Raw genomic sequence first — 26199 nt, 5'->3', positions numbered from 1 at the left:
GTAAATTGAGAACCACTTTACATCTGACCCTGCTGATCTTTAACCATGTGACACTGAACAAACCTGCCGTACCTCATCCCAATAATAACCCGCCTAGCTACCGGCCAATTTATTTCAGGTGTTCCCAACCCCTCACCTTGACTCCCTCCTTAACATTGGCCCCTCCGTACCTTATTGGTCAAATATCTCTTGCTGGCCACTGCGGGTAGCCTGAGTACACGAGTTAGAGCATCCCTCACAGTCAGATTCGTGGGAAGACTCAAAGGTTGAAGACTGGGTTTTCTATGCTCCAGTGTGAACTCCTGCACAAACACATATTCAATAATTAAACAAAACATTTGAACATTTGACGAGGTGGTTATGAGTGAGGGATGGGGAATCGGTGAGCCTCTCAGTGAAAGATGTGAAGTTTAGGATATTGTTTCAGTGAGGGGTTCAGGGTGGGTCAGTGAGGCATATAGGGAAGATATCTATCACAGTGAAGGGTCTATTTGCAGTCAGACAGTCCCTGTATCCCACCAGAGTTTATGACAAGCAACACCAACCAGCCCTAAAAATGAGGTGCCAAACAGGTGAAGCAACAACACGCGTGCTAAATAGTGGGAGCAGCATGCAAGATACAAAGTTACGTGATCCCACAACCTTTTGATCAGATAGGTCCTATCACATCTAGTTTCAAATGGTGGTGGAAATTCAACAACTAACCAAAGGCGCTTCAGAAATATCCCCATTCTCTATGATGGGGGTGCCCTGCATATCAATGCAAAAGCCAAGGCTTGAAGCATTGGACCTATCTTTAGCTCGGAGAACCGAGTGGATGTTCCATCACATTTGCCAATTCAAAAAGTGCCACTTGAGGTCTCCAGTGTCACAGGTGTCAGTCTTCAGCCAATATGATACACCCCACATGGTATCAAGAAACAGCTGAAGGTGCTGGATACTGCAAAGGCTATGGGCCCGGGCAATATTCCAGCAATAGTACTGAAGACTTGTGCTCCAGAACTTGCTGCACCCCTGGCCAAGCTGTTCCAGTACCGTTACTGGAATCTACCCGACAATGTGGAAAGTTTCCCGGGTGTGTCACGTACACAAAACGCAGGACAAATCCAACCCGACCAATGACCACCTCATCGGTCTACTCTCGATCATTAATAAAGTTATGGAAGGGGTCAACAGCGCTATCAAGAGACACTTACTCAGCAATAATCTTTTCGCTGATGCTCAGTTTGGGTTCCACCAGGGTCACTCAGCTCCTGACCTCATTACAGCCTTGGTTCAAATATGGATGAAAGAGCTGAATGCCAGAGGTGAGGTGAGGTGAGAGTGACTGCCCTTGACATCAAGGCAGCATTTGACTGAGTGTGGCATCAAGGAGCCCTAGCAAAACTGGAGTCAATGTGAATTAGGGGAAAACTCTCCATTGGTTGGAGTCATACCTGGCACAAAGGAAGATGGTTGTGGTGGTTGGAGGTCAATCATAAAACATAGAACGATACAGCGCAGTACAGGCCCTTCGGCCCACGATGTTGCACCGAAACAAAAGCCATCTAACCTACACTATGCCATTATCATCCATATGCTTATCCAATAAACTTTTAAATGCCCTCAATGTTGGCGAGTTCACTACTGTTGCAGGTAGGGCATTCCACGGCCTCACCACTCTTTGCGTAAAGAACCTACCTCTGACCTCTGTCCTATATCTATTACCCCTCAGTTGAAAGTTATGTCCCCTCGTGCCAGCCATTTCCATCCGTGGGAGAAGGCTCTCACTGTCCACCCTAACTAACCCCCTGATCATTTTGTATGCCTCTATTAAGTCTCCTCTTAACCTTCTTCTCTCTAACGAAAACAACCAAGTCCATCAGCCTTTCCTGCAAATTTACTCACCCACCCTTCTGCCCCCTCCTCTAGGTCATTGATAAAAATGACAAACAGCAACGGCCCCAGAACAGATCCTTGTGGTATGCCACTTGTAACTGAACTCCATTCTGAACATTTCCCATCAACCACCACCCTCTGTCTTCTTTCAGCTAGCCAATTTCTGATCCACATCTCTAAATCACCCTCAATCCCCAGCCTCCGTATTTTCTGCAATAGCCTACCGTGGGGAACCTTATCAAACGCTTTACTGAAATCCATATACACCACATCAACTGCTCTACCCTCATCTACCTGTTCAGTCACCTTCTCAAAGAACTCGATAAGGTTTGTGAGGCATGACCTACCCTTCACAAAGCCATGCTGACTATCCCTGATCATATTATTCCTATCTATATGATTATAAATCTTGTCTCTTATAGTCCCCTCCAAGACTTTACCCACAACAGACGTGAGGCTCACCGGTCTATAGTTGCCGGGGTTGTCTCTACTCCCCTTCTTGAACAAATGGACCACATTTGCTATCCTCCAGTCCTCTGGCGCTATTCCTGTAGCCAATGATGACATGAAAATCAAAGCCAAAGGCCCAGCAATCTCTTCCCTGGCTTCCCAGAGAATCCTAGGAAGTTTCCAGCCTCATACGAGAGGTTCCGGAATACCATAACCACACATGATGGTGTGGTGCTAAAAGACAGCCTTTACGTGGTTCCTGTACAAGATAGGAATCAGATGATCTGTCTATTCCATGACGGCCATGGACACCAGGGAATAGAACCTACCGCAGCCCACCTCAAGCAGCTTTAGAACATAGAACATAGAACAATACAGCGCAGTACAGGCCCTTCGGCCCACGATGTTGCACCAAAACAAAAGCCATCTAACCTACACTATGCCATTATCATCTATATGTTTATCCAATAAACTTTTAAATGCCCTCAATGTTGGCGAGTTCACTACTGTAGCAGGTAGGGCATTCCACGGCCTCACTACTCTTTGCGTAAAGAACCTACCTCTGACCTCTGTCCTATATTTATTACCCCTCAGTTTAAAGTTATGTCCCCTTGTGCCAGCCATTTCCATCCACGGGAGAAGGCTCTCACTGTCCACCCTATCCAACCCCCTGATCATTTTGTATGCCTCTATTAAGTCTCCTCTTAACCTTCTTCTCTCCAACGAAAACAACCTCAAGTCCATCAGCCTTTCCTCATAAGATTTTCCCTCCATACCTTATCAAACGCTTTGCTGAAATCCATATACACCACATCAACTGCTCTACCCTCATCTACCTGTTCAGTCACCTTCTCAAAGAACTCAATAAGGTTTGTGAGGCATGACCTACCCTTCACAAAGCCATGCTGACTATCCCTGATCATATTATTCCTATCTAGATGATTATAAATCTTGTCTCTTATAATCCCCTCCAAGACTTTACCCACTACAGACGTGAGGCTCACCGGTCTATAGTTGCCGTGGTTGTCTCTGCTCCCCTTTTTGGACAAAGGGACCACATTTGCTGTCCTCCAGTCCTCTGGCACTATTCCTGTAGCCAATGATGACATAAAAATCAACATCCACTTTGTTGGTGGCCAATCGAAAATTGCCTCATCTGCGCGCAAAACAACCCAGATAGGTATGCCAAAAAGGCAATCTCAGCCACACCCGAACCGTTAACGGCCCCTGAACTAACCTCCAGATCGATTTTCTAGGTCCATTGCCCCCTTGCAGGAATGGCTATAAATATGTTCTGGTGGTCATTGACACTTTTACAAAGTGGGTGGAAGCATTTCCAGCCCGCACCAACACCGCAAAAACCACCGCCAAAATCCTAACCCACCACATCTTCACAAGATGGGACTCCCCCGCAGTATTGAATCGGACCAAGGTTCTCACTTTACGGGACAGGTCACGCAGAACGTCCTCACGATATTTGGCATAACCCAAAAATTTCACATTGCGTACCACCCTCAGTCGAGTGGTATAGTGGAGCGCATGAATCGGACCCTAAAAACCACCCTTAGAAAAATGGTCCAGCAAAACAACACCACTTGGGATTCGGTCCTCCCCTTTGCGCTGATGTTTTTGCGTAACACTGTTTCCACCTCCACAGGTTTCACCCCACACACCCTCATGACCGGACGCCCCATGAAAGGGACAGAATACTTGCTAGGTCTAGACCTAACCAGCCCCGAAGTCACGGCCCTCACCCACGAGAAGGCCGTGGAACAACTACTTGCAAATATAGAAACGGCTCAGCTAGCAGCCGCTGTTAAATTGGGAACTAAAAGAAAACAGAGCAAGGCCTGTTTTGCTAAGGCAGTACATGCCACGGAGTACAACATAGGACAGCAAGTAATGTTGTCCGTGTACAACCCCAGCACGTTTCTGTCTCCAAAATACTCGGGTCCCTATTCAATTACGGACAAAATAAGTCCGTCGGTATATAAAATTAAATACTAAAATGGTAAGACTGCATGGTTTCACATAAACCAGCTCAAGGTTTATGGACCACAGTCAAACCACTCCCACCACGTCATGCTTGACGCAGCCGACCAAACCCCGCCCACATCCAACGTCACCACACCCACCCCTTCCACATCCAGCCCAGACACGGACTCACCACCGACTCCACCCACGAACTTTACGATCCGCTCTGGAACGCCCACAGACTGCAGCAGCACAGACAGCGACTGTGACTCTGACGACAGCCACAGCACGCCTCCCTACCATCCTGGTCCCACACCCAGCAACTCCGACCTCGACTCCAGTGACCCCTTCCTCATCACCTACTTAAATAAACCCCACCACCGACCACCAAACTACACGGACGACCCCGACTTTGTCCCCACCCAACTCGACACCACTCATTGGCACCGCGACAACTCCTGCAGACTCGTCCGCAACGACGAGGACGATCCCAACTCACACCACGCAGCCCTTTCCGCCCTGATCCACTCCAGAGTTTGGCACCCGGGAGACGGTGACGACCTCGGGCCTGACTCCGCCAACCCTTTTGCGACCCTGTTCGCAACCGAGAACTGAGGTGTCCACATGATGATTTAAAGGAGACACTTGGTGAAAAGTGTTGTCCTTTCTGATGGAACCTGCAGAATGTTTTATGTTGTCTGTCTGTTTGTTAAATGTTGTTCGTCCTACAGGAGAATTTTCTCACCGCCCCACACCCATTCACCTGAACTTTTAACTTTTCCCACTGACACGCACCGCGGCCACACACACGCCCATTCTGCCGAAACCTCTGAGGACTTGCCTCAAAGACACCCACCACCGCCACACGCCCATTCGGCTGATACCTCTGAGGACTTGCCTCAGACACCCGATCGTAGCTACTCTTCTGATTTGATGGTAGAATCAGAACAGTAACCCCACCATGATGACTACATTTTTGTCCGTTCTTTGGTCGCTCAGGCAGTGGAGAAACGGCGTGAGACCCGCCCTGCCTGGGGGCACCCCCGTTGGTCAAAACGCTCGGGTAGGGAAGATACGGTATTGGTAGCCGTCCTACCCGGGGACTCCACCCAAATCGTACCCGTCGTGGCCCACACGCACCTCATTCAAACTTTTCTTTCAAAAACCGTTTTATTTTATTTAGGCAACCTTTGGGTTGCTGCCACATGCTATTTACATCCTAGAGCATTTGGATGATAAAGTTAGCACTGGTCCACCATTGGGAAGTGTACCGTGTCCAAACATTTGTTTTGAAAAAAATAAATGGGGGCGAGAGTCACATACTATGACCAATTATAAGGGTTTAATTGGCCCCAAGAAGGACAGACACACTAACACACCAGATATTAAACCAAAGTATTTACACACACTACGCTTGTCTTACAGAACTCCAGAAGCTCCAAGTCCGGAGAAAACCAGCAAAAACAGGAAAAGGAAAGAAAGAAGACAGCCATGAGGACTCCTTTCATCGTGCTCAACACCTTTGTGGACATTTGGTTGCGCGGGAACGCGGACCCCATTACTCCAAACCCCCCTGCCATTAACGCTTCACTGCCCCGTAGTACCGAGGGCCCAGTCACCAACCACGCTGCATTATCCTGGTGTGCCAAGTTCATAACTTGGTACTCCTTATCGTAAGTCATTGAGGCACTGTTAGCATTGGCTATACTCAGTTGTGCAGTACAGACCATGCGCCTCCGCAAGTGGAAAAGGAGAGCGTACCGCGCTCGAACCCCAGTCTATCGGATCCGATCCCCGATATTCGGCTATGACCAAACCCCAGACCCCCGCGACATATGAATAATAAAACATGCACTGGCGGTTTGTTTGTTTTTTCCTGTAAATAAAAAGAGAATGTGTGGAAATGTATGATCCTGAGCTTGACTGCCAAGCCAGGAAAGAATATATTAAATGTTGTAATTGTCATTGTATAGAGAGATAAGACTGTAAGTTTGAAGAATTGTTTAGGTAAACTTAGAGGTTCCCAGTTTATTTTTTTCCAGACACATGCCCCTGCCTGACATAGCGCCCTCAAGAATTGTTTAGGTAAATTTTTGTGCATAGCTAGGGTCAGAGTAGTGGCCATGTGGGAGGTGCCCCCCCAGTCAGGAAACGAAGAGGACAAAATTTATGTGATCCTTCACGCTTCGCGTTAGGATCACAAGGCGGGAATGTAGCCATGTAAAATGGCTGCGTTCCGATTAATCTGGCCAAAACCCAGTTTAAAACGGCTATCCCGAAAGACTGCTGGGAAAAGCAGCCAAGAATACACAAGCAGGCAGCTGCAGACAGGTTTGCATATTCAGCTCTGGGAACGTAGCCCAGATCGATACTCAGGGCTATCAACAGCCCATCAACCCAGGTATCTGGAGTTGCATTCAGGACTGTTTACACCTAATCTACTCAGACATCCACAGTTAAATCGGCTATCCCCGGGAACAATTGCAACATATTAGCAATTGACTACCGGTCCAGACCTGTCGGCGCCTGCAGTGGCCAAAACAAAGACAGATGAGCGACCACCCCCCGATTGAAGAATCGCCTCACCATTGGACACATCGACCCCAGAGATTGGGGACAGAATCCAATCACTTGGGACTCAGGGTCAAGGGCCACCCCAGGAGGCGGGAAGCCCCTGGGCCCTATAAAAGTGAAGGTCCAAGTTCAGATCTCTCTCTCTCTCTCATCTTCGCCTGCTCGAGACCTTCGCAAGACCAGCCACCGGCAAGTGTAAGTTTGAATCCAACGATCGCGATCCGGTAGAGACACCTAGCCACCGACCTGTAGCAGCCTTTTGAATCCCGCGGGCTAGATTTGATTGGACAAGCCATTCGTTTCCCTGACCTGGTGGGCTCTTCCTCAGTTAAGTATTGGCCAGTAGTGATAGGTTTATTATATAAATAGTAGTATTAGGGTATTAATATTGCTTGTTGTATATAATAAATGACCGTTGTTTTAATCCTTACTAAGCGGTGTGCTGTGTTATTAATCATAACCTGAACTTGAACCACGTGGCGGTATCAGAAAGATACCTGGCTACTCATGAGCAAAGGTGACCTAAACAGAGCAAATAGACTAAGGTTAAAAAGAGCAACAGCAGCACAAGTGGATAGCACTGTGGCTTCACAACGCCAGGGTCCCAGGTTTGATTCCCCGCTGGGTCACTGTCTGTGCGGAGTCTGTTCTCCCTGTGTCTGCGTGGGTACCCTCCGGGTGCTCCGGTTTCTTCCCACAGTCCAAAGATGTGCAGGTTAGGTGGATTGGCCATGCTAAATTGCCCTTAGTGTCCAAAAAGATTAGGAGGGGTTATTGGGTTACGGGGATAGGCTGGAACTGAGGGCTTAAGTGGGTCGGTGCACACTCGATATGCCGAATGGCCTTCGTCTCCACTGCATGTTCTATGTCGCCTGACTATTGATTATAGAAAAGCCAATGAATGCATTGACAGAAAAGCTCCTTTGGGAGCCGATCCTTCTACAATATTTAATGCCTTGAATGGTTTTCAGTTATCGACATGGCAAATGGCTTTTGATCAGTACCACTGGCTGAGGAAGTGCAACCATGGTTTGCTTTCACAGTTAACCAACAACAGTGTACATTGACCAGACTTCCACAAGGATTCCATAACAGTCTTACTGTTTTTCACAGGGCTCTACAGGACCACCTAAGGGAACTACCTGATATGCCCTCCACCATTATCAAATGTTCTGATAGCCTCCATTGATCAAGATGACCATGAGAAAGATTTGTCTTCCCTTTTAGATCACCTTTGCTACAATGGACACAAAGCAAGCCTCGCCAAAGCACAGATTTCCCAAGATGAAGTTATTTACTTCGGTCAGGTAATCTCCAAAGGTAAAAGAAAACTTACCCAGGACAGGACGCCAGCAATAAGAGACACCAGAGAGCCTCCAACTGTCCAGGTGGTGAGGTCATTATTGGGACTTTGCAATTTTAACAGAAATTGGATTGATTCCTTTACTCAGATGGCTCAACCATTAAATCATCCCTTACAAGGCAACCGGAAATCAAAAGACTCAAGTTAACTTCACATTGGAACAGAAAGAGTCATTCTTGAACCTGAAACATGCTTTGTGCACAGCACCTGCACTTGGCATCCCACACAATAAAAGACCTTTCACTATGTTTGTTCATGAGAAAGAAGGCTACATGACAGCAGTACTAGCCCAAGAACATGGTGACCAATTAAGACCTGTAGGATACTACTCTGCCAAACTCGACAATCATAGAATTTACAGTGCAGTAGGAGGCCATTCGGCCCATCGAGTCTGCACCGGCTCTTGGAAAGAGCACCCTACCCAAGGTCAACACCTCCACCCTATCCCCATAACCCAGCAACCTCACCCAACACTAAGGGCAATTTTGGACACTAAGGGCAATTTATCATGGCCAATCCACCTAACCTGCACATCTTTGGACTGTGGGAGGAAACCGGAGCACCCGGAGGAAACCCACGCACACACGGGGAGGATATGCAGACTCCGCACAGACAGTGACCCAAGCCGGAATTGAACTTGGGACCCTGGAGCTGTGAAGCAATTGTGCTATCCACAATGCTACCGGGCTGCCCAGACAATGTTCTGGCATATGGCAGCTGTTTCAGAGCTATGGAAACCACATGTCGAGCTGTGATGCATACAGCAGCCTTGTCTTGGACCAGCAGTTGATTATTAAATGTCCCCACGCAGTCCATTTTCTACTTTCCATGAACAGAGTATCACAAGTCACATCAGCCAGATGGACCAGATGGTCAGCAGTGTTGGAAGCACCTAATCTTTACTTCCACCAAGCCAGTCCAGTAAATCCATCAACTTTGCTCCCGCTTCCCGAGGAGCAACAGGGGGGAGAAATAGAAGAACATGACTGTGTGGAAGTAACAAAGGAAATGGAAGAGGCACACCTTTTACATATTACATAGAACATACAGTGCAGAAGGAGGCCATTCGGCCCATCGAGTCTGCACCGACCCACATTAATCCCTCACCTGGTAGAAGAACCATTACAGAACCCAGACTTGATTCTATTTACAGATGGTTCCTCCTTTATTGATAAAGGTGTCAGAAAGGCTGAATGGGCAGTCACCAGCCTGTATGAAGTAATGGCGGAAGGAAGTTTGTCCCAAGGAACATCAGCTCAACAGGCCGATTTAAGGGCTTTAACAGAAGCATGTCGTGTGGCGAAAGATCAAACAGTCAACATCGATATGGACTCCAGTTACGGTTTTGGAGTAGCCCATGATTTTGGTCACTTATGGAAAAAGAGGGGATACCTCACCACAGCAGAGACACCTATACGAAATGGGAAAGTACAGGACCTCCTAGAAGCCATGGCTTTACCAAAAGAAGTCTCTATTCTCAAATGTAAACCTCATACTCAAGAAGACACTATGGAAGCTAAAGGAAATGCCTTTGTAGGCCCAGCAGCAAAGAAAGCTGCCTCCAAGGGACATCCTTCAGCAGCACCAAGGCACATCTACCAATTGGGAGTGACCAAGTTATTACAAGATCTACGTGAAATGCAACATAACTGTACACAACAAGAAAAATGGTCATGGCTAGACTCAGGTATTGAGGAGTATGATGATGATATTTGGAGAGAAGTTCAGACTGACAAACCAGTGGGACCACAGTCACTGATGCGTTCCTGGCACAACAGATCCCATTCATGGGGACATTTAGCCCCTCAATCGATGATGGATCGATTCCACAGAGTTGGTGTGGCAAAGGATTCAAAAAACATGCACAATTGGTATCGGACTGCTATGTTACATGTCAAAAGAACTTAGGACCTGTTACAAAGATGCCTCAGCTAAGAGCTCCTACCCCTGCTGGACCTTTTCAGCACATACAGGTCGATTACATCTCCCTTCCTCCGTGCCAAAGATACACTGAGGTCCTGGTGATAGTAGATACATTTTCTAGATGGTAGAAGCTGCTCCAGCCAGAAAGGCTACTGCCACCAATACAACCAAAGTCCTATGCAAAGACTATATTCCCAGATGGGGAGTACCAGCTAGCATTGATTCAGATAATAGAACATAGAACATTCCAGCGCAGTACAGGCCCTTCGGCCCTCGATGTTGCGCAACCTTTGAAACCACTCTAAAGCCCCATCTACACTATTCCCTTATCATCCATATGTTTATCCAATGACCATTTAAATGTAATGGAACCCACTTTACGGGTGCTGTATGCAAGGTGTGCAGATTACTGAACATTGATTGGAATTTGCACTGTCCTTATCATCCAGAATCATCAGGAGTAGTGGAACGCATGAACCGGACCTTAAAGGAACGACTGTCCAAATACAGCCAAGAAGGCATGAACTAGATTCAAGCTTTGCCCCTGGCATTGTGCAGTATCAGAGCAACCCCAAACAGAACAACAGGCCTAAGCCCATTTGAGGTCATCACAGGCAGACCCATGTCCCTGCCAGGAACTATTGACTTACAAAAGGCAGACTGTCATTTAATGAGTGATGCACTACTTAGTTATTGTCAAAATCTAACAAATGCTGTTAGTTCTGCGTCTCAACAGGTTTCCACAGCCTGGGGCGATCCTTTGGAAGAAGGACATATCGTTCCTGGCGAAGCGGTATATCTGAAGAAGTTGCAAAGGGACCCTCTCGGGGCCAAGTGGGAGGGCCCCTACCAAGTGCTTCTGACTACACAATCGGCCGTGAAACTCCAAGGGAACAAAAACTGGATTCACGCGTTGCATGTGAAGCGCGCACATCAGAATAATAATCCCACATTATTGATTTTCAGTTGCATGGTCTGCTTAGCAGGCCTTACTAAACGGTTACATGACAATTCTTTCCTTCAAATATCTCACATTTATGCTGAAAGGTTTAATATCTCCGGGTGCTGGGTATGTACTGCAATCCCTACCCATTCAGAGGGAGGTATCCCTTTCATTCCCCTGCCTTTTAACGTTTGAGAAACTGCTGAATGGTATGTTTTTCAGAGCGCAGATCGCTCTTCCCATATCCGTGCAGGAGCAGACACATGTTGGAACTCCAAATGGTCAATTAATTTTACTGATTATGTCCAACATTGGGAATCTGCAGGTTATTCATTGAATACTTTTAGATGGTACCAACACAACTATGACACAAACAAAAACCCATCCCAAATTCACGTCCTACCCAATGTTACTCCAAATGGATCCATATGCCTGGTTAGTAATCACCGCAAAGGGGTTAAGTTGGGATCTAGTAATTGTTCCCATTATTTTGACGCGAGTGCAGCTTACAAATGCAATCCATTCCATTATCAAAGACTTATTCGCTCCTCTTTACTGTCAGGCTTACTGAATCTCACGAGTAATTCCACATTTGCAGATCTATGGTTCTCAGAGGACATTGTCCATTTTACTCCTTATAATGGGACTTATTTTGTCTGTAATAACAGGGCATATCCCGGCTTCCAAGACTTTGGTCAGGTTCCTGTTATTTAGCATGAGTCATACCTCCCATCCATCCTTTCCATACCTTAGCAGGCCCATCAGTTCAAAGACTCAAGCACGCCATCATGGTGTACGATAGAGTTTTGGCCTATCTTACTCCCTTTTATGGCATGGAAAAATATCCTACGAGATAAATAAAATGAATGACATAATTGAACAAGTAGCCAATGACACCTCTACTGCACAATACTCCAAATTTCCGATGAAAGGTGTCCCTGACTCCTTCATCTGCAAGAAGTGTGTCCAACTGCAGCTCCTGTTAGACCGCTTGACGGCTCTGGAGCTGCGGATGGACTCACTTTGGAGCATCCGCGATGCGGAGGAAGTTGTGGATAGCACATTCAGTGAGTTGGTCACACCGCAGATTAAAATTACTGAGGCGGAATGGGTGACCAACAGACAGAGGAAGAGTAGGAAGGCAGGGCAGGGATCCCCTGCGGTCATCTCCCTCCAAAACAGATTTACCGTTTTGGAAACTGTTGGGGGAGATGGCTCACCAGGGGAAGGTGGCAGCAGCCAGGTTCATGGCACCGTGGCTGGCTCTGCTGCACAGAAGGGCGGGAAAAAGAGTGACAGAGCTATAGTGATAGGGGATTCAATTGTAAGGGGAATAGACAGGCGTTTCTGTGGACGCAAACGAGAATCCAGGTTGGTATGTTGCCTCCCTGGTGCAAGGGTCAAGGATGTCTCGGAGCGGCTGCAGGGCATTCTGGAGGGGGAGGGTGAACAGCCAGCTGTCGTGGTGCATATAGGCACCAACGATATAGGTAAAAAAACGGGATGAGGTCCTACAAGCTGAATTTAGGGAGTTAGGAGTTAAACTAAAAAGTAGGACCTCAAAGGTAGTAATCTTAGGATTGCTACCAGTGCCACGTGATAGTCAGAGTAGGGATGACAGGATAGCTAGGATGAATACGTGGCTTGAGAGATGGTGCAAGAGGGAGGGTTTCAAATTCCTGGGACATTGGGACCGGTTCTGGGGGAGGTGGGACCTGTACAAATCGGACGGTCTGCATCTGGGTGGGACCGGAACCAATGTTCTTGGGGGTGTGTTTGCTAGTGCAGTTGGGGAGGGTTTAAACTAATGTGGCAGGGGGATGGGAACCGATGTAGGAAGTCAGTGGGGACAGAAACAAAAGGCAGGAAGGGAGAGTGTGTAAAGCATGACCTGAGAAAGCAGGGCAGAGAGCAAGGAAGGTCTACATTAAACTGCATTTATTTCAATGCAAGGGGCCTGACGGGCAAAGCGGATGAACTCAGGGCATGGACGGGCACATGGGACTGGGATATTATAGCTATGACTGAAACATGGCTAAGGGAGGGGCAGGACTGGCAGCTCAATGTTCCGGGGTACAGATGCTATAGAAAGGATAGAACAAGAGGTAAGAGAGGAGGGGGAGTGGAGTTTTTGATTAGGGAGAACATCACGGCAGTACTTAGAGGGGATATATCCGAGGGTTCGCCCACTGAGTCTATATGGGTGGAACTGAAAAATAAGAAGGGAGAGATCACCTTGGTAGGACTGTACTACAGGCCCCCAAATAGTCAGCGGGAAATTGAGGAGCAAATATGTAAGGAGATTACAGATAGCTGCAAGAATAATAGGGTGGTAGTAGTAGGGGACTTTAACTTTCCCAACATTGACTGGGACAGCCAGAGCATTAGGGGCTTGGATGGAGGGAAATTTGTTGAGTGTATTCAGGAGGAATTTCTCATTCAGTATGTGGATGGACCGACTGGAGAGGGGGCAAAACTTGACCTCGTCTTGGGAAATAAGGAAGGGCAAGTGACAGAAGTGCTAGTGAGAGATCACTTTGGGACAAGTGACCGTAACTCCATTAGTTTTAAGATAGCTATGGAGAATGATAGGTCTGGCCCAAGAGTTAAAATTCTTAATTGGGGCAAGGCCAATTTTGATGGTATCAGACAGGAACTTGCAGAGGTAGATTGGGGGAGACTGTTGGCAGGCAAAGGGATGGCTGGTAAATGGGAGGCTTTTAAAAATGTGTTAACCAGGGTGCAGAGTAAGCACATTCCCTTTAGAGTGAAGGGTAAGGCTGGTAGAAGTAGGGAACCCTGGATGACTCGAGATATTGAGACTCTGGTCAAAAAGAAGGAGGCATATGACGTACAGAAGCAACTGGGATCAAGTGGATCCCTTGAAGAGTATAGAGATTGTCGAAATAGAGTTAAGAGGGAAATCAGGAGGGCAAAAAGGGGACATGAAATTGCTTTGGCAAATAATGCAAGGGAGAATCCAAAAGATTCTACAAATACATAAAGGGGAAAAGAGTAACTAGGGACAGAGTAGGGCCTCTTAAGGATCAACAAGGGCATCTATGTGCAGAGCCACAAGAGTTGGGTGAGATCCTGAATGAATATTTCTCATCGGTATTCACGGTGGAGAAAGGCATGGATGTTAGGAAACTAAGGGAAATAAATAGTGATGTCTTGAGAAGTGTGCATATTACAGGAGGAGGAGGTGCTGGAAGTCTTAAAGCGCATCAAGGTAGATAAATCCCCGGGACCTGATGAAATGTATCCCAGGGTGTTGTGGGAGGCTAGGGAGGAAATTGCAGGTCTCCTAACAGAGATATTTGAATCATCGGCAGCCACATGTGAGGTGCCTGAAGATTGGAGAGTGGCGAATGTTGTGCCCTTGTTTAAGAAGGGCAGCAGGGAAAAGCCTGGGAACTACAGACCGGTGAGCCTAACGTCTGTAGTAGGTAAGTTGCTAGAAGGTATTCTGAGAGACAGGATCTACAAGCATTTAGAGAGGCAAGGACTGATTCGGGGCAGTCAGCATGGCTTTGTGCGTGGAAAATCATGTCTCACAAATTTGATTTGAGTTTTTTGAGGGGGTGACCAAGAAGGTAGATGAGGGCAGTGCAGTAGACGTTGTCTACATGGACTTTAGCAAAGCCTTTGACAAGGTACCGTATGGTAGGTTGTTGCAGAAGGTTAAGGCTCACGGGATCCAGGGTGAGGTTGCCAATTGGATTCAAAATTGGCTGGACGACAGAAGGCAGAGGGTGGTTGTAGAGGGTTGTTTTTCAAACTGGAGGCCTGTGACCAGTGGTGTGCCTCAGGGATCGGTGCTGGGTCCACTGTTATTTGTGATTTATATTAATGATTTGGATGAGAATTTAGGAGGCATGGTTAGTAAGTTTGCAGATGACACCAAGATTAGTGGCACAGTGGATAGTGAAGAAGGTTATCTAGGATTGCAAAGGGATCTTGATCAATTAGGCCAGTGGGCCGACGAATGGCAGATGGAGTTTAATTTAGATAAATGTGAGGTGATGCATTTTGGCAGATCGAATCAGGCCAGGACCTACTCAGTTAATGGTATGGCGTTGGGGAGAGTTATAGAACAAAGAGATCTAGGAGTACAGGTTCATAGCTCCTTGAAGGTGGAGTCGCAGGTGGACAGGGTGGTGAAGAAGGCATTCGGCATGCTTGGTTTCATTGGTCAGAACATTGAATACAGGAGTTGGGACGTCTTGTTGAAGTTGTACAAGACATTGGGTCGGCCACACTTGGAATACTGTGTGCAGTTCTGGTCACCCTATTATAGGAAGGATATTATTAAACTGGAAAGAGTGCAGAAAAGATTTACTAGGATGTTGCCGGGACTTGATGGTTTGAGTTATAAGGAGAGGCTGGATAGACTGGGACTTTTTTCCTTGGAGCGTAGGAGGCTTAGGGGTGATCGTATAGAGGTCTATAAAATAATGAGGGGCATAGATAAGGTAGATAGTCAACATCTTTTCCCAAAGGTAGGGGAGTCTAAAACTAGAGGGCATAGGTTTAAGGTGAGAGGGGAGAGATTCAGAAGGGCCCAGAGGGGCAATTTCTTCACTCAGAGGGTAGTGAGTGTCTGGAATGGGCTGCCAGAGGTAGTAGTAGAGGCGGGTACAATTGTGTCTTTTAAAAAACATTTAGATAGTTACATGGGTAAGATGGGTATAGAGGGTTATGGGCCAAGTGCGGGCAACTGGGACTAGCTTAATGGTAAAAACTGGGCGGCATGGACTGGTTGGGCCGAAGGGCCTGTTTCCATGCTGTAAACTTTTATGATTCTATGATTCTAAATGCTTGCCATCAGAACTGTCGCTTTACTGAATCGAATGGCACTTGACTATTTGTTGGCCGAAAAAGGTGGCACCTGTGCCCGGATTGGTGTAGAGTGTTGCACGTACATCCCAAATAATTACGAACAAGTCAAAGACTTAGCAATTCACAAAACAAAGTTAAAAAACTTGAACACCCCTCTGATTACAATATTTGTGGTTGGCTTTCTGGGTGGTTGGGTAGCACAGGAATGTCCATTATCCATGGAATCCCTTTGGTTTGCGTTATTGGACTTATCCTTTACGTAACAATCTTGCTCATCAAATTTGCATGCAACCCGTATTTGTATGGCAACCCGTGACGACCAAAGGATCCAATTAATTCAGTCCACACTCACTGCACCCCCAGCCAATGACTTCGAAATGGAAAGTTTCTATTGAATTGTTAATTGTTGCATTTTTATTGTATCATTTATTAGTTATCAGTGAATTATTATTAATCTTTTATTACTGAATTATGTAATCATGTAATCAAATTTTTACTAAATCATTTAATTAATATAGAATCAACTTCAATTAATGCATTAATATTTTACTAAATTAGCATTTGATTTGTGTTTTGAAATATACCAGAATGTTTATAACACTTGCAAGGCTTTTCCCACTCTGTTGTTGAAGGCTGTTCTCAGACAAGTGAACCATTAAAGGCAATGTGAATGAGTTTCTCTCTATGCTTACAACTGTCCTATTGCATTTCTTCCTTGATTTCTATTTTATTTTGATTCATCTCATTTATCTTACAATCAAAAGGAGGGACTGATAGAAATCTCGTTTTAATATATTATAAGTTTAAAAGGAAGAAATGGTTCAAAATCAAAATGACTTATTAAAGTGGTTCAGGATCAAAATGGTTCACTCAGGTCACACAGTTCAAACAGACAGTGAAAACTGCTGAATAGCATGAGAATGATCAGATTAAAACCCCAGACAGACACATTCGTTAGTATGTGAATCTCTGCAAAGTTAAGATAAGCTGGAATTTCTTCACCCAGAGAGTGGTCGGCCTGTGGAATTCGCTGCCACAAAGTATTTGAGGCCAAAACATAGACGGGGAATTCTTGAGACTAAGTGTTGACGCCACGACAGGTTTAGTGGTCTTCTAAGACAGCAGAATTGGCGCCGCACCTGGATTAATTCACTGATCGTTAAAGAGCTAGCATCGGTGCCATGTGGAATACGATTGATTCCAATGAGAAGCAGTTCAGGATTGACGCTCAGGAGGCTGACAAGATGCAGCCGCATATACACACCATTCCCCACACACTCTCAACCCAGCCAACAAGATGGCAGCGAGGAGAGCGGGACCCCTTTTAACGGACGCTGAACACGAGACCCTATTGGATGCAGTGGAGGAGAGGCGGGTGATCCTGCACCCTGGATGGGAAGGAGGCTGCCAGCCCCCGCCGTTTGCCATGCCAGGCAGAGATGGCAGAGGTCATGAGCACCATGGGAAACACCGCGAGGATCAGCCAGCAGTGCCGAAAAAAACTGCACAATCTCCTCAATGCGTCGAGGGTGAGGAGGCAGCATCGTGCCCCTAGCACCAACTTCCGTCCCGCAGCCCGAACCCTGAGGGGGGGGGGCAAACTCCCACCCATGGTGGCCATGGCTGGGTGCCCCGGCCAGTGAAGCCACCAGCTATCCACCCCCTGAGATTCATGCGTCAGACTGTCTAACACTCTGCGTTTTCTGATCCCCCCCCCACACACACGAGAGGGAGAAGACTGGAGGAGGATCGCCAGACCTGCAGCCCCTCACCGCAGTGGAACAGAGAGCACTGTACATGGTCGGAAGGTCCGGAGAAAGCGCAAGTCGCCGAGGCGGAGGTCGGCATTGGGCAAGGAAGTGAGACCTCGTTGAGTTACCCCCATCCCCAACCACCACCCCCAGCCTTCCAACCACCCCGACACCCACCACCCCCACACCTACCCCCTCCCCAACACACCCCTACCAACCCCGCTCCCCCATGGCTCACGGTCCACGCATGCGTCTTGTCTTGTGATTTGCAGGAGATCCTGGTTATGGTGGGAGCCCTAACCCGGGCACCCTGAGGGATGAGGTGGTGATAGGGCCCATGCCGGTGACACCGCTGCGTCTTGGACTCCTCCCCTTCTGTCCCTGGCACATCACATGGGCAGCAGGCAGAACAGGACAGCACCATGCCACCTGGCACACCCGAGCAGCAGCCGGACCCATCCAGGCCGGGTTGCCCCAGAAGACGCCAGCCAAAGCGGACCCAGGTAACAGGGCGGGAATCACAGCAGGCTGCCTCCACTTCTGATGTACCGCCTGGAGATCCACCTAGGCGTAGTGTTAGGGCCCATAAGGCCAGAAACGTAGACACCAGTTAGGTTGGCACGAGTGTAGCACATAAGATAGTGATATGGGCAGGGCAGAGTTTTTCAAACTTTTAAAAAAGTTGCTGTTCGGTTTAGAAGAAGGTGAATTTTCAATCAGCTTTAAACAAAGGTTCTACTTGTAGGTACTTGCAGCTGGAGCTTGTTAATTAGTTAATTGGATTAGGTCAGCTTTCAGAGGCTAGATTCACAGTATAAAAGTGATCCCCTCCAGTGCAGACTTTGTTTGCACTGAGTGCTGAATTTGGTGCATTTGAGTGCTATAGTGAGAGTTTGGTGACTGAGGGAGTATAAGGCTTCATTTTTATCTAAAGTCTAGTCTTTCTTTTATATAGTTAATTAACTTAAAAGTTGCTGTTTGGTTTAGAAGAAGGTGAAGTTTAAATCAGCTTTAAACAAAGGTTCTACTTGTAGGTACTTGCAGCTGGATCTTGTTAATTAGTTAATTGGATTAGGCCAGTTTTCAGAGGCTTGATTCACAGTATAAAAGTGATCCCCTACAGTGCAGACTTTGTTTGCACTGAGTGCTGAATTTGGTGCATTTGAGTGCTATAGTGAGTGTTTGGTGACTGAGGGAGTGCTGAATTTGGTGCATTTGAGTGCTATAGTGAGTGTTTGGTGACTGAGGGAGTTAGGTGAGGAGGGAGTAAGGCGCTCCTTTCATTTCATTTCCGCAAAGAGCGAGAAGGGAGCCAGGAGTTTACAGAGAGTGCAGCTGACTGGGAGTAGGGTCGGAGGGCGGAGGTCCAGTTGGTCCACAGGGCAGCTATATTCTGTAAGGTAAGAGGGTTTGGAGGCTAGGCAGTTGCATGCTCCTCCTGTAGGATGTGGGTGGTGAGGGATACCACTGGCGTCCCCGCTGACTATACCTGCGGGAAGTGCACCCAACTCCAGCTCCTCAAAGACCGTGTTAGGGAACTGGAGCTGAAGCTGGATGAACTCCGGATCATCCAGGAGGCAGAGGGGGGTGATAGAGAAGAGTTACAGGGAGGTAACCACACCCAAGGTACAGGACAAGAGTAGCTGGGTTACAGTCAGGGGAAAGAAAACAAACAGGCAGACAGTGCAGGGATCCCTTGTGGCCGTTCCCCTTCAAAACAAGTATACCGTTTTGTATGCTGTTGGGGGGGGGGTGACCTACCGGGGGAAGGCCCTAGCGGCCAGGTCTCTGGCACTGAGTCTGGCTCTGGGGTTCAGAAGGGAAGAGGGGAGAATAGAAAAGCAACAGTAGTAGGAGATTCAATGGTCAGAGGAATAGATAGGAGATTCTGTGGTCGCGAGCGAGACTCCCGGAAGGTATGTCGCCTCCCGGGTGCCAGGGCCAGGGATGCCTCAGATTGTATCTTCAGGATCCTTAAGGGGGAGGGGGAGCAGCCAGAAGTCGTGGTGCACATTGGTACCAACGACGTAGGTAGGAAAAGGGGTGTGGAGGTAATAAACAAGTTTAGGGAGTTAGGCTGGAAGTTAAAAGCCAGGAAAGTCAGAGTTGTCATCTCTGGTTTGTTGCCGGTGCCACGTGATAGCGAGGCTAGGAATAGGGAGAGAGTGCAGCTGAACACGTGGCTGCAGGAATGGTGTAGGAGGGAGGGCTTCAGGTATTTGGATAATTGGAGCGCATTCTGAGGAAGGTGGGACCTGTACAAGCAGGACGGGTTGCATCTGAACCAGAGGGGCACCAATAGTCTGGGAGGGAGGTTTTCTAGTACTCTTCGTGAGGGTTTAAACTAATTTGGCTGGGGATTGGGAACCGGATTTGGAGTCCAGCAACTAAGCTAGCCGATATTCAGGATGCCAAAGCGTGTAGTGAGGAAGTGGGGAAGGGAACACTGACAAAGGAGGGTACTTGCAGGCACAGAGATGGGTTGAAGTGTGTATACTTCAACGCAAGAAGCATCAGGAATAAGGCAGGTGAACTTAAGGCATGGATCGGTACTCGGGACTACGATGTGGTGGCCATCACGGAAACTTGGATAGAAGAGGGGCAGAAATGGTTGTTGGTGGTCCCTGGTTATAGATGTTTCAATAAGATTAGGGAGGGTGGTAAAAGAGGTGGGGGGGTGGCATTGTTAATTAGAGATAGTATAACAGTTGCAGAAAGGCAGTTCGAGGAGTATCTGCCGACTGAGATAGTATGGGTTGAAATCAGAAATAGGAAAGGAGCAGTCACCTTGTTAGGAGTAGCAGAGATGTGGAGGAACAGATTGGGAAACAGTTTTTGGAAAGGTGCAGAAGTCACCGGGTAGTAGTCATGGGTGACTTTAACTTCCCAAACATTGAGTGGAAACTCTTCAGATCAAATAGTTTGGATGGGGTGGTGTTTGTGCAGTGTGTCCAGGAAGCTCTTCTAACACAGTATGTAGATTGTCCGACCAGAGGGGAGGCAATATTGGATTTGGTACTTGGTAATGAACCAGGGCAAGTGATTGATTTGTTAGTGGGGGAGTATTTTGGAGATAATGACCACAATTCTGTGACTTTCACTTTAGTAATGGAGAGGGATAGGTGCGTGCAACAGGGCAAGGTTTACAATTGGGGGAAGGGTAAATACGACGTTGTCAGACAAGAATTGAAGTGCATAAGTTGGGAACATAGGCTGGCAGGGAAGGACACAAATGAAATGTGGAACTTGTTCAAGGAACAGGTACTACGTGTCCTTGATATGTATGTCCCTGTCAGGCAGGGAAGAGATGGTCGAGTGAGGGAACCATGGTTGACAAGAGAGGTTGAATGTCTTGTTAAGAGGAAAAAGGAGACTTATGTAAGGCTGGGGAAACAAGGTTCAGACAGGGCGCTGGAGGGATACAAGATAGCCAGGAGGGAACTGAAGAAAGGGATTAGGAGAGCTAAGAGAGGGCATGAACAATCTTTGGCGGGTAGGATCAAGGAAAATCCCAAGGCCTTTTACACATATGTGAGAAATATGAGAATGACTAGAGCGAGGGTAGGTCCGATCAAGGACAGTAGCAGGAGATTGTGTATTGAGTCTGAAGAGATAGGAGAGGTCTTGAACGAGTACTTTTCTTCTGTATTTACAAATGAGAGGGGCCATATTGTTGGAGAGGACAGTGTGAAACAGACTGGTAAGCTCGAGGAAATACTTGTTCGGAAGGAAGATGTGTTGGGCATTTTGAGAAACTTGAGGATAGACCAATCCCCCGGGCCTGACGGGATATATCCAAGGATTCTATGGGAAACAAGAGATGAAATTGCAGAGCCGTTGGCAATGATCCTTTCGTCCTCACTGTCAACAGGGGTGGTACCAGGGGATTGGAGAGTGGTGAATGTCGTGCCCCTGTTCAAAAAAGGGACTAGGGATCACCCTGGGAATTACAGGCCAGTTAGTCTTACTTCGGTGGCAGGCAAAGTAATGGAAAAGGTACTGAAGGATAGGATTTCTGAGCATCTGGAAAGACACTGCTCCATTAGGAATAGTCAGCATGGATTTGTGGGGGGTAGGTCTTGCCTTACAAGTCTTATTGAATTCTTTGAGGAGGTGACCGAGCATGTGGATGAAGGTAAAGCAGTGGATGTAGTGTACATGGATTTTAGTAAGGCATTTGATAAGGTTCCCCATGGTAGGCTTATGCAGAAAGTAAGGAGGCATGGGATAGTGGGAAATTTGGTCAGTTGCATAACAAACTGGCTAACCGATAGAAGTCAGAGAGTGGTGGTGGATGGCAAATATTCAGCCTGGATTCCAGTTACCAGTGGCGTACCGCAGGGATCAGTTCTGGGTCTTCTGCTGTTTGTGATTTTCATTAATGACTTGGATGAGAAGGATGAGGGTCGACTTGATAGAGGTTTATAAGATGATCAGGGGAATAGATAGAGTAGACAGTCAGAGACTTTTTCCCCGGGTGGAACAAACCATTACAAGGGGACATAAATTTAAGGTGAATGGTGGAAGATATAGGGGGGATGTCAGAGGGAGGTTCTTTACCCAGAGGGTAGTGGGGGCATAGAATGCACTGCCTTGGAAGTAGTTGAGTCGGAAACATTAGGGACCTTCAAGCAGCTATTGGATAGGTACATGGATTATGGTAGAATGATATAGTACAGATTAATTTGTTCTTAAGGGCAGCACGGTAGCATTGTGGATAGCACAATTGCTTCACAGCTCCAGGGTCCCAGGTTCGATTCCGGCTTGGGTCACTGTCTGTGCGGAGACTGCACATCCTCTCCGTGTGTGCATGGGTTTCCTCCGGGTGCTCCGGTTTCCTCCCACAGTCCAATGATGTGCAGGTTAGGTGGATTGGCCATGATAAATTGCCCTGAGTGTCCAAAATTCCCAAGTCCCTTTGTGCTTCTGATTTCCTAAGCATTTCCCCACTTAGAAAATAGTCTATGCCTCCATTCCTCCTTCCAAAGTGCACAACCTCACACTTAGAACATAGAACATAGAACAATACAGCGCAGTACAGGCCCTTCGGCCCACGATGTTGCACCGAAACAAAAGCCATCTAACCTACACTATACCATTATCATCCATATGTTTATCCAATAAACTTTTAAATGCCCTCAATGTTGGCGAGTTCACTACTGTAGCAGGTAGGGCATTCCACGGCCTCACTACTCTTTGCGTAAAGAACCTACCTCTGACCTCTGTCCTATATCTATTACCCCTCAGTTTAAAGCTTTGTCCCCTCGTGCCAGCCATTTCCATCCGCGGGAGAAGGCTCTCACTGTCCACCCTATCCAACCCCCTGATCATTTTGTATGCCTCTATTAAGTCTCCTCTTAACCTTCTTCTCTCCAACGAAAACAACCTCAAGTCCATCAGCCTTTCCTCATAAGATTTTCCCTCCATACCAGGCAACATCCTGGTAAATCTCCTCTGCACCCGCTCCAAAGCCTCCACATCGTTCCTATAATGCGGTGACCAGAACTGTACGCAATACTCCAAATGCGGCCGTACCAGAGTTTTGTACAGCTGCAACATGACCTCCTGACTCTGGAACTCAATCCCTCTACCAATAAAGGCCAACACTCCATAGGCCTTCTTCACAACCCTATCAACATGGGTGGAAACTTTCAGGGATCTATGTACATGGACACCTAGATCCCTCTGCTCATCCACACTTCCAAGAACTTTACCATTAGCCAAATATTCCACATTCTTGTTATTCCTTCCAAAGTGAATCACCTCACACTTCTCTACATTAAACTCCATTTGCCACCTCTCAGCCCAGCTCTGCAGCTTATCTATATCCCTCTGTAACCTGCTACATCCTTCCACACTGTCGACAACACCACCGATTTTAGTGTCGTATGCAAATTTACTCACCCACCCTTCTGCGCCTTCCTCTAGGTCATTGATAAAAATGACAAACAGCAACGGCCCCAGAACAGATCCTTGTGGTACGCCACTTGTAACTGAACTCCATTCTGAACATTTCCCATCAGCCACCACCCTCGGTCTTCTTTCAGCTAGCCAATTCCTGATCCACATCTCTAAATCACCCTCAATCCCCAGCCTCCGTATTTTCTGCAATAGCCTACCGTGGGGAACCTTATCAAACGCTTTACTGAAATCCATATACACATCAACTGCTGTACCCTCGTCTACCTGTTCAGTCACCTTCTCAAAGAACTCTATAAGGTTTGTGAGGCATGACCTACCCTTCACAAAGCCATGCTGACTATCCCTGATCATATTATTCCTATCTAGATGATTATAAATCCTGTCTCTTATAATCCCCTCCAAGACTTTACCCACTACAGACATGAGGCTCACCGGTCTATAGTTGCCGGGGTAGTCTCTGCTCCCCTTTTTGAACAAAGGGACCACATTTGCTATCCTCCAGTCCTCTGGCACTATTCCCGTAGCCAATGATGACATAAAAATCGAAGCCAAAGGTCCGGCAATCTCTTCCCCGTCCTCCCAGAGAATCCTAGGATAAATCCCATCAGGCCCTGGGGACTTATCTATTTTCAGCCTGTCCAGAATTGCCAACACCTCTTCCCTACGTACCTCAATGCCATCTATTCTAATAGCCTGGGTCTCAGCATTCTCCTCCACAACATTCTCTTTTTCCTGAGCGAATACTGACGAAAAATATTCATTTAGTATCTCGCCTATCTCTTCAGACTCCACACACAACTTCCCATCCCTGTCCTTGACTGGTCCTACTCTTTCCCTAGTCATTCGCTTATTCCTGACATACCTATAGAAAGCTTTTGGGTTTTCCTTGATCCTTCCTGCCAAATACTTCTCATGTCCCCTCCTTGCTCGTCTTAGCTTTCTCTTTAGATCCTTCCTCGCTACCTTGTAACTATCCATCGCCCCAACTGAAACTTCACACCTCATCTTCACATTGTCCTCCTTCTTCCTCTTAACAAGAGATTCCACTTCTTTGGTAAACCACGGTTCCCTCGCTCTACGCATTCCTCCCTGCCTGACCGGTACATACTTATCAAGAACACGCAGTAGCTGATCCTTGAACAAGCTCCACTTATCCAGTGTGCCCAACACTTGCAGCCTACCTCTCCACCCTACCCACCCCCCCCAAGTCATGTCTAATGGCATCATAATTGCCCTTCCCCCAGCTATAACTCTTGCCCTGCGGTGTATACTTATCCCTTTCCATCATTAACGTAAACATCACCGAATTGTGGTCACTGTCCCCAAAGTGCTCTCCGACCTCCAAATCCAACACCTGGCCTGGTTCATTACCCAAAACCAAATCCAACGTGGCCTCATCTCTTGTTGGCCTGTCAACATATTGTGTCAGGAAACACTCCTGCGCACACTGTACAAAAAAACGACCCATCTAATGTACTCGAACTATATCTCTTCCAGTCAATATTTGGAAAGTTAAAGTCTCCCATAATAACTACCCTGTTACTTTCGCTCTTCTCCAGGATCATCCTCGCCATCCTTTCCTCTACATCCCTAGAACTATTTGGAGGCCTATAGAAAACTCCCAACAGGGTGACCTCTCCTTTCCTGTTTCTAACCTCAGCCCATACTACCTCGGAAGATGAGTCCCCATCTAGCATCCTCTCCGCCACCGTAATACTGCTCTTGACTAGCAGCGCCACACCTCCCCCTCTTTTGCCTCCTTCTCTGAGCTTACTAAAACACCTAAACCCCGGAACCTGCAACATCCATTCCTGTCCCTGCTCTATCCATGTCTCCGAAATGGCCACAACATCAAAGTCCCAGGTACCAACCCATGCTGCCAGTTCCCCTACCTTATTTCGTATACTCCTGGCATTGAAGTAGACACACTTCAAACCACCTACCTGAACACTGGCCCCCTCCTGCGACGTCAAATCTGTGCTCCTGACCTCTATACTCTCATTCTCCCTTACCATAAAACTACAATCCAGGTTCCCATGCCCCTGCTGCATTAGTTTAAACCCCCCCCCAAAGAGCACTAACAAATCTCCCCCCCAGGATATTTGTGCCCCTCAGGTTCAGGTGTAGACCATCCTGTCTGTAGAGGTCCCACCTTCCGCAGAAAGAGCCCCAGTTATCCAGAAATCTGAATCCCTCCCGCCTGCACCATCCCTGTAGCCACGTGTTTAATTGCTCTCTCTCCCTATTCCTCATCTCACTATCACGTGGGCACGGGCAACAACCCAGAGATAACATCTCTGTTTGTTCTAGTTCTGAGCTTCCATCCTAGCTCCCTGAAAGCCTGCCTGACATCCTTGTCCCCTTTCCTACCTATGTCGTTAATGCCAATGTGGACCACGACTTGGGGCTGCTCCCCCTCCCCCTTAAGGACCCGGAAAACACGATCCGAGACATCACGTACCCTTGCACCTGGGAGGCAACATACCAAACGTGAGTCTCTCACGCTCCCACAAAATCTCCTATCTGTGCCCCTGACTATCGAATCCCCAATTACTAATGCTCTGCTCCTCTCCCCCCTT

General features: G+C 47.3%; 1 protein-coding gene across 3 annotated transcripts in view; it reads right to left on the bottom strand.

Annotated features, from left to right (window-relative positions):
* Positions 1-26199, bottom strand: part of pfas (phosphoribosylformylglycinamidine synthase) — a 465594-nt gene that overhangs the window by 27913 nt on the left and 411482 nt on the right. For all 3 annotated transcript variants that reach the window (XM_072471967.1, XM_072471969.1, XM_072471968.1), the window contains one exon: positions 171-302. In XM_072471967.1, the coding sequence (XP_072328068.1) occupies positions 171-302 (132 nt within the window). The remainder of the gene's footprint in view (positions 1-170; positions 303-26199) is intronic.

The sequence above is a fragment of the Scyliorhinus torazame genome, chromosome 13 (genome assembly GCF_047496885.1).
Source record: "Scyliorhinus torazame isolate Kashiwa2021f chromosome 13, sScyTor2.1, whole genome shotgun sequence".
In the NCBI taxonomy this organism is placed as follows: Eukaryota; Metazoa; Chordata; class Chondrichthyes; order Carcharhiniformes; family Scyliorhinidae; genus Scyliorhinus; species Scyliorhinus torazame.
The sequence above is the reverse complement of the archived record's forward strand: the minus strand, read 5'-3'. Positions and strand labels throughout refer to the sequence as shown.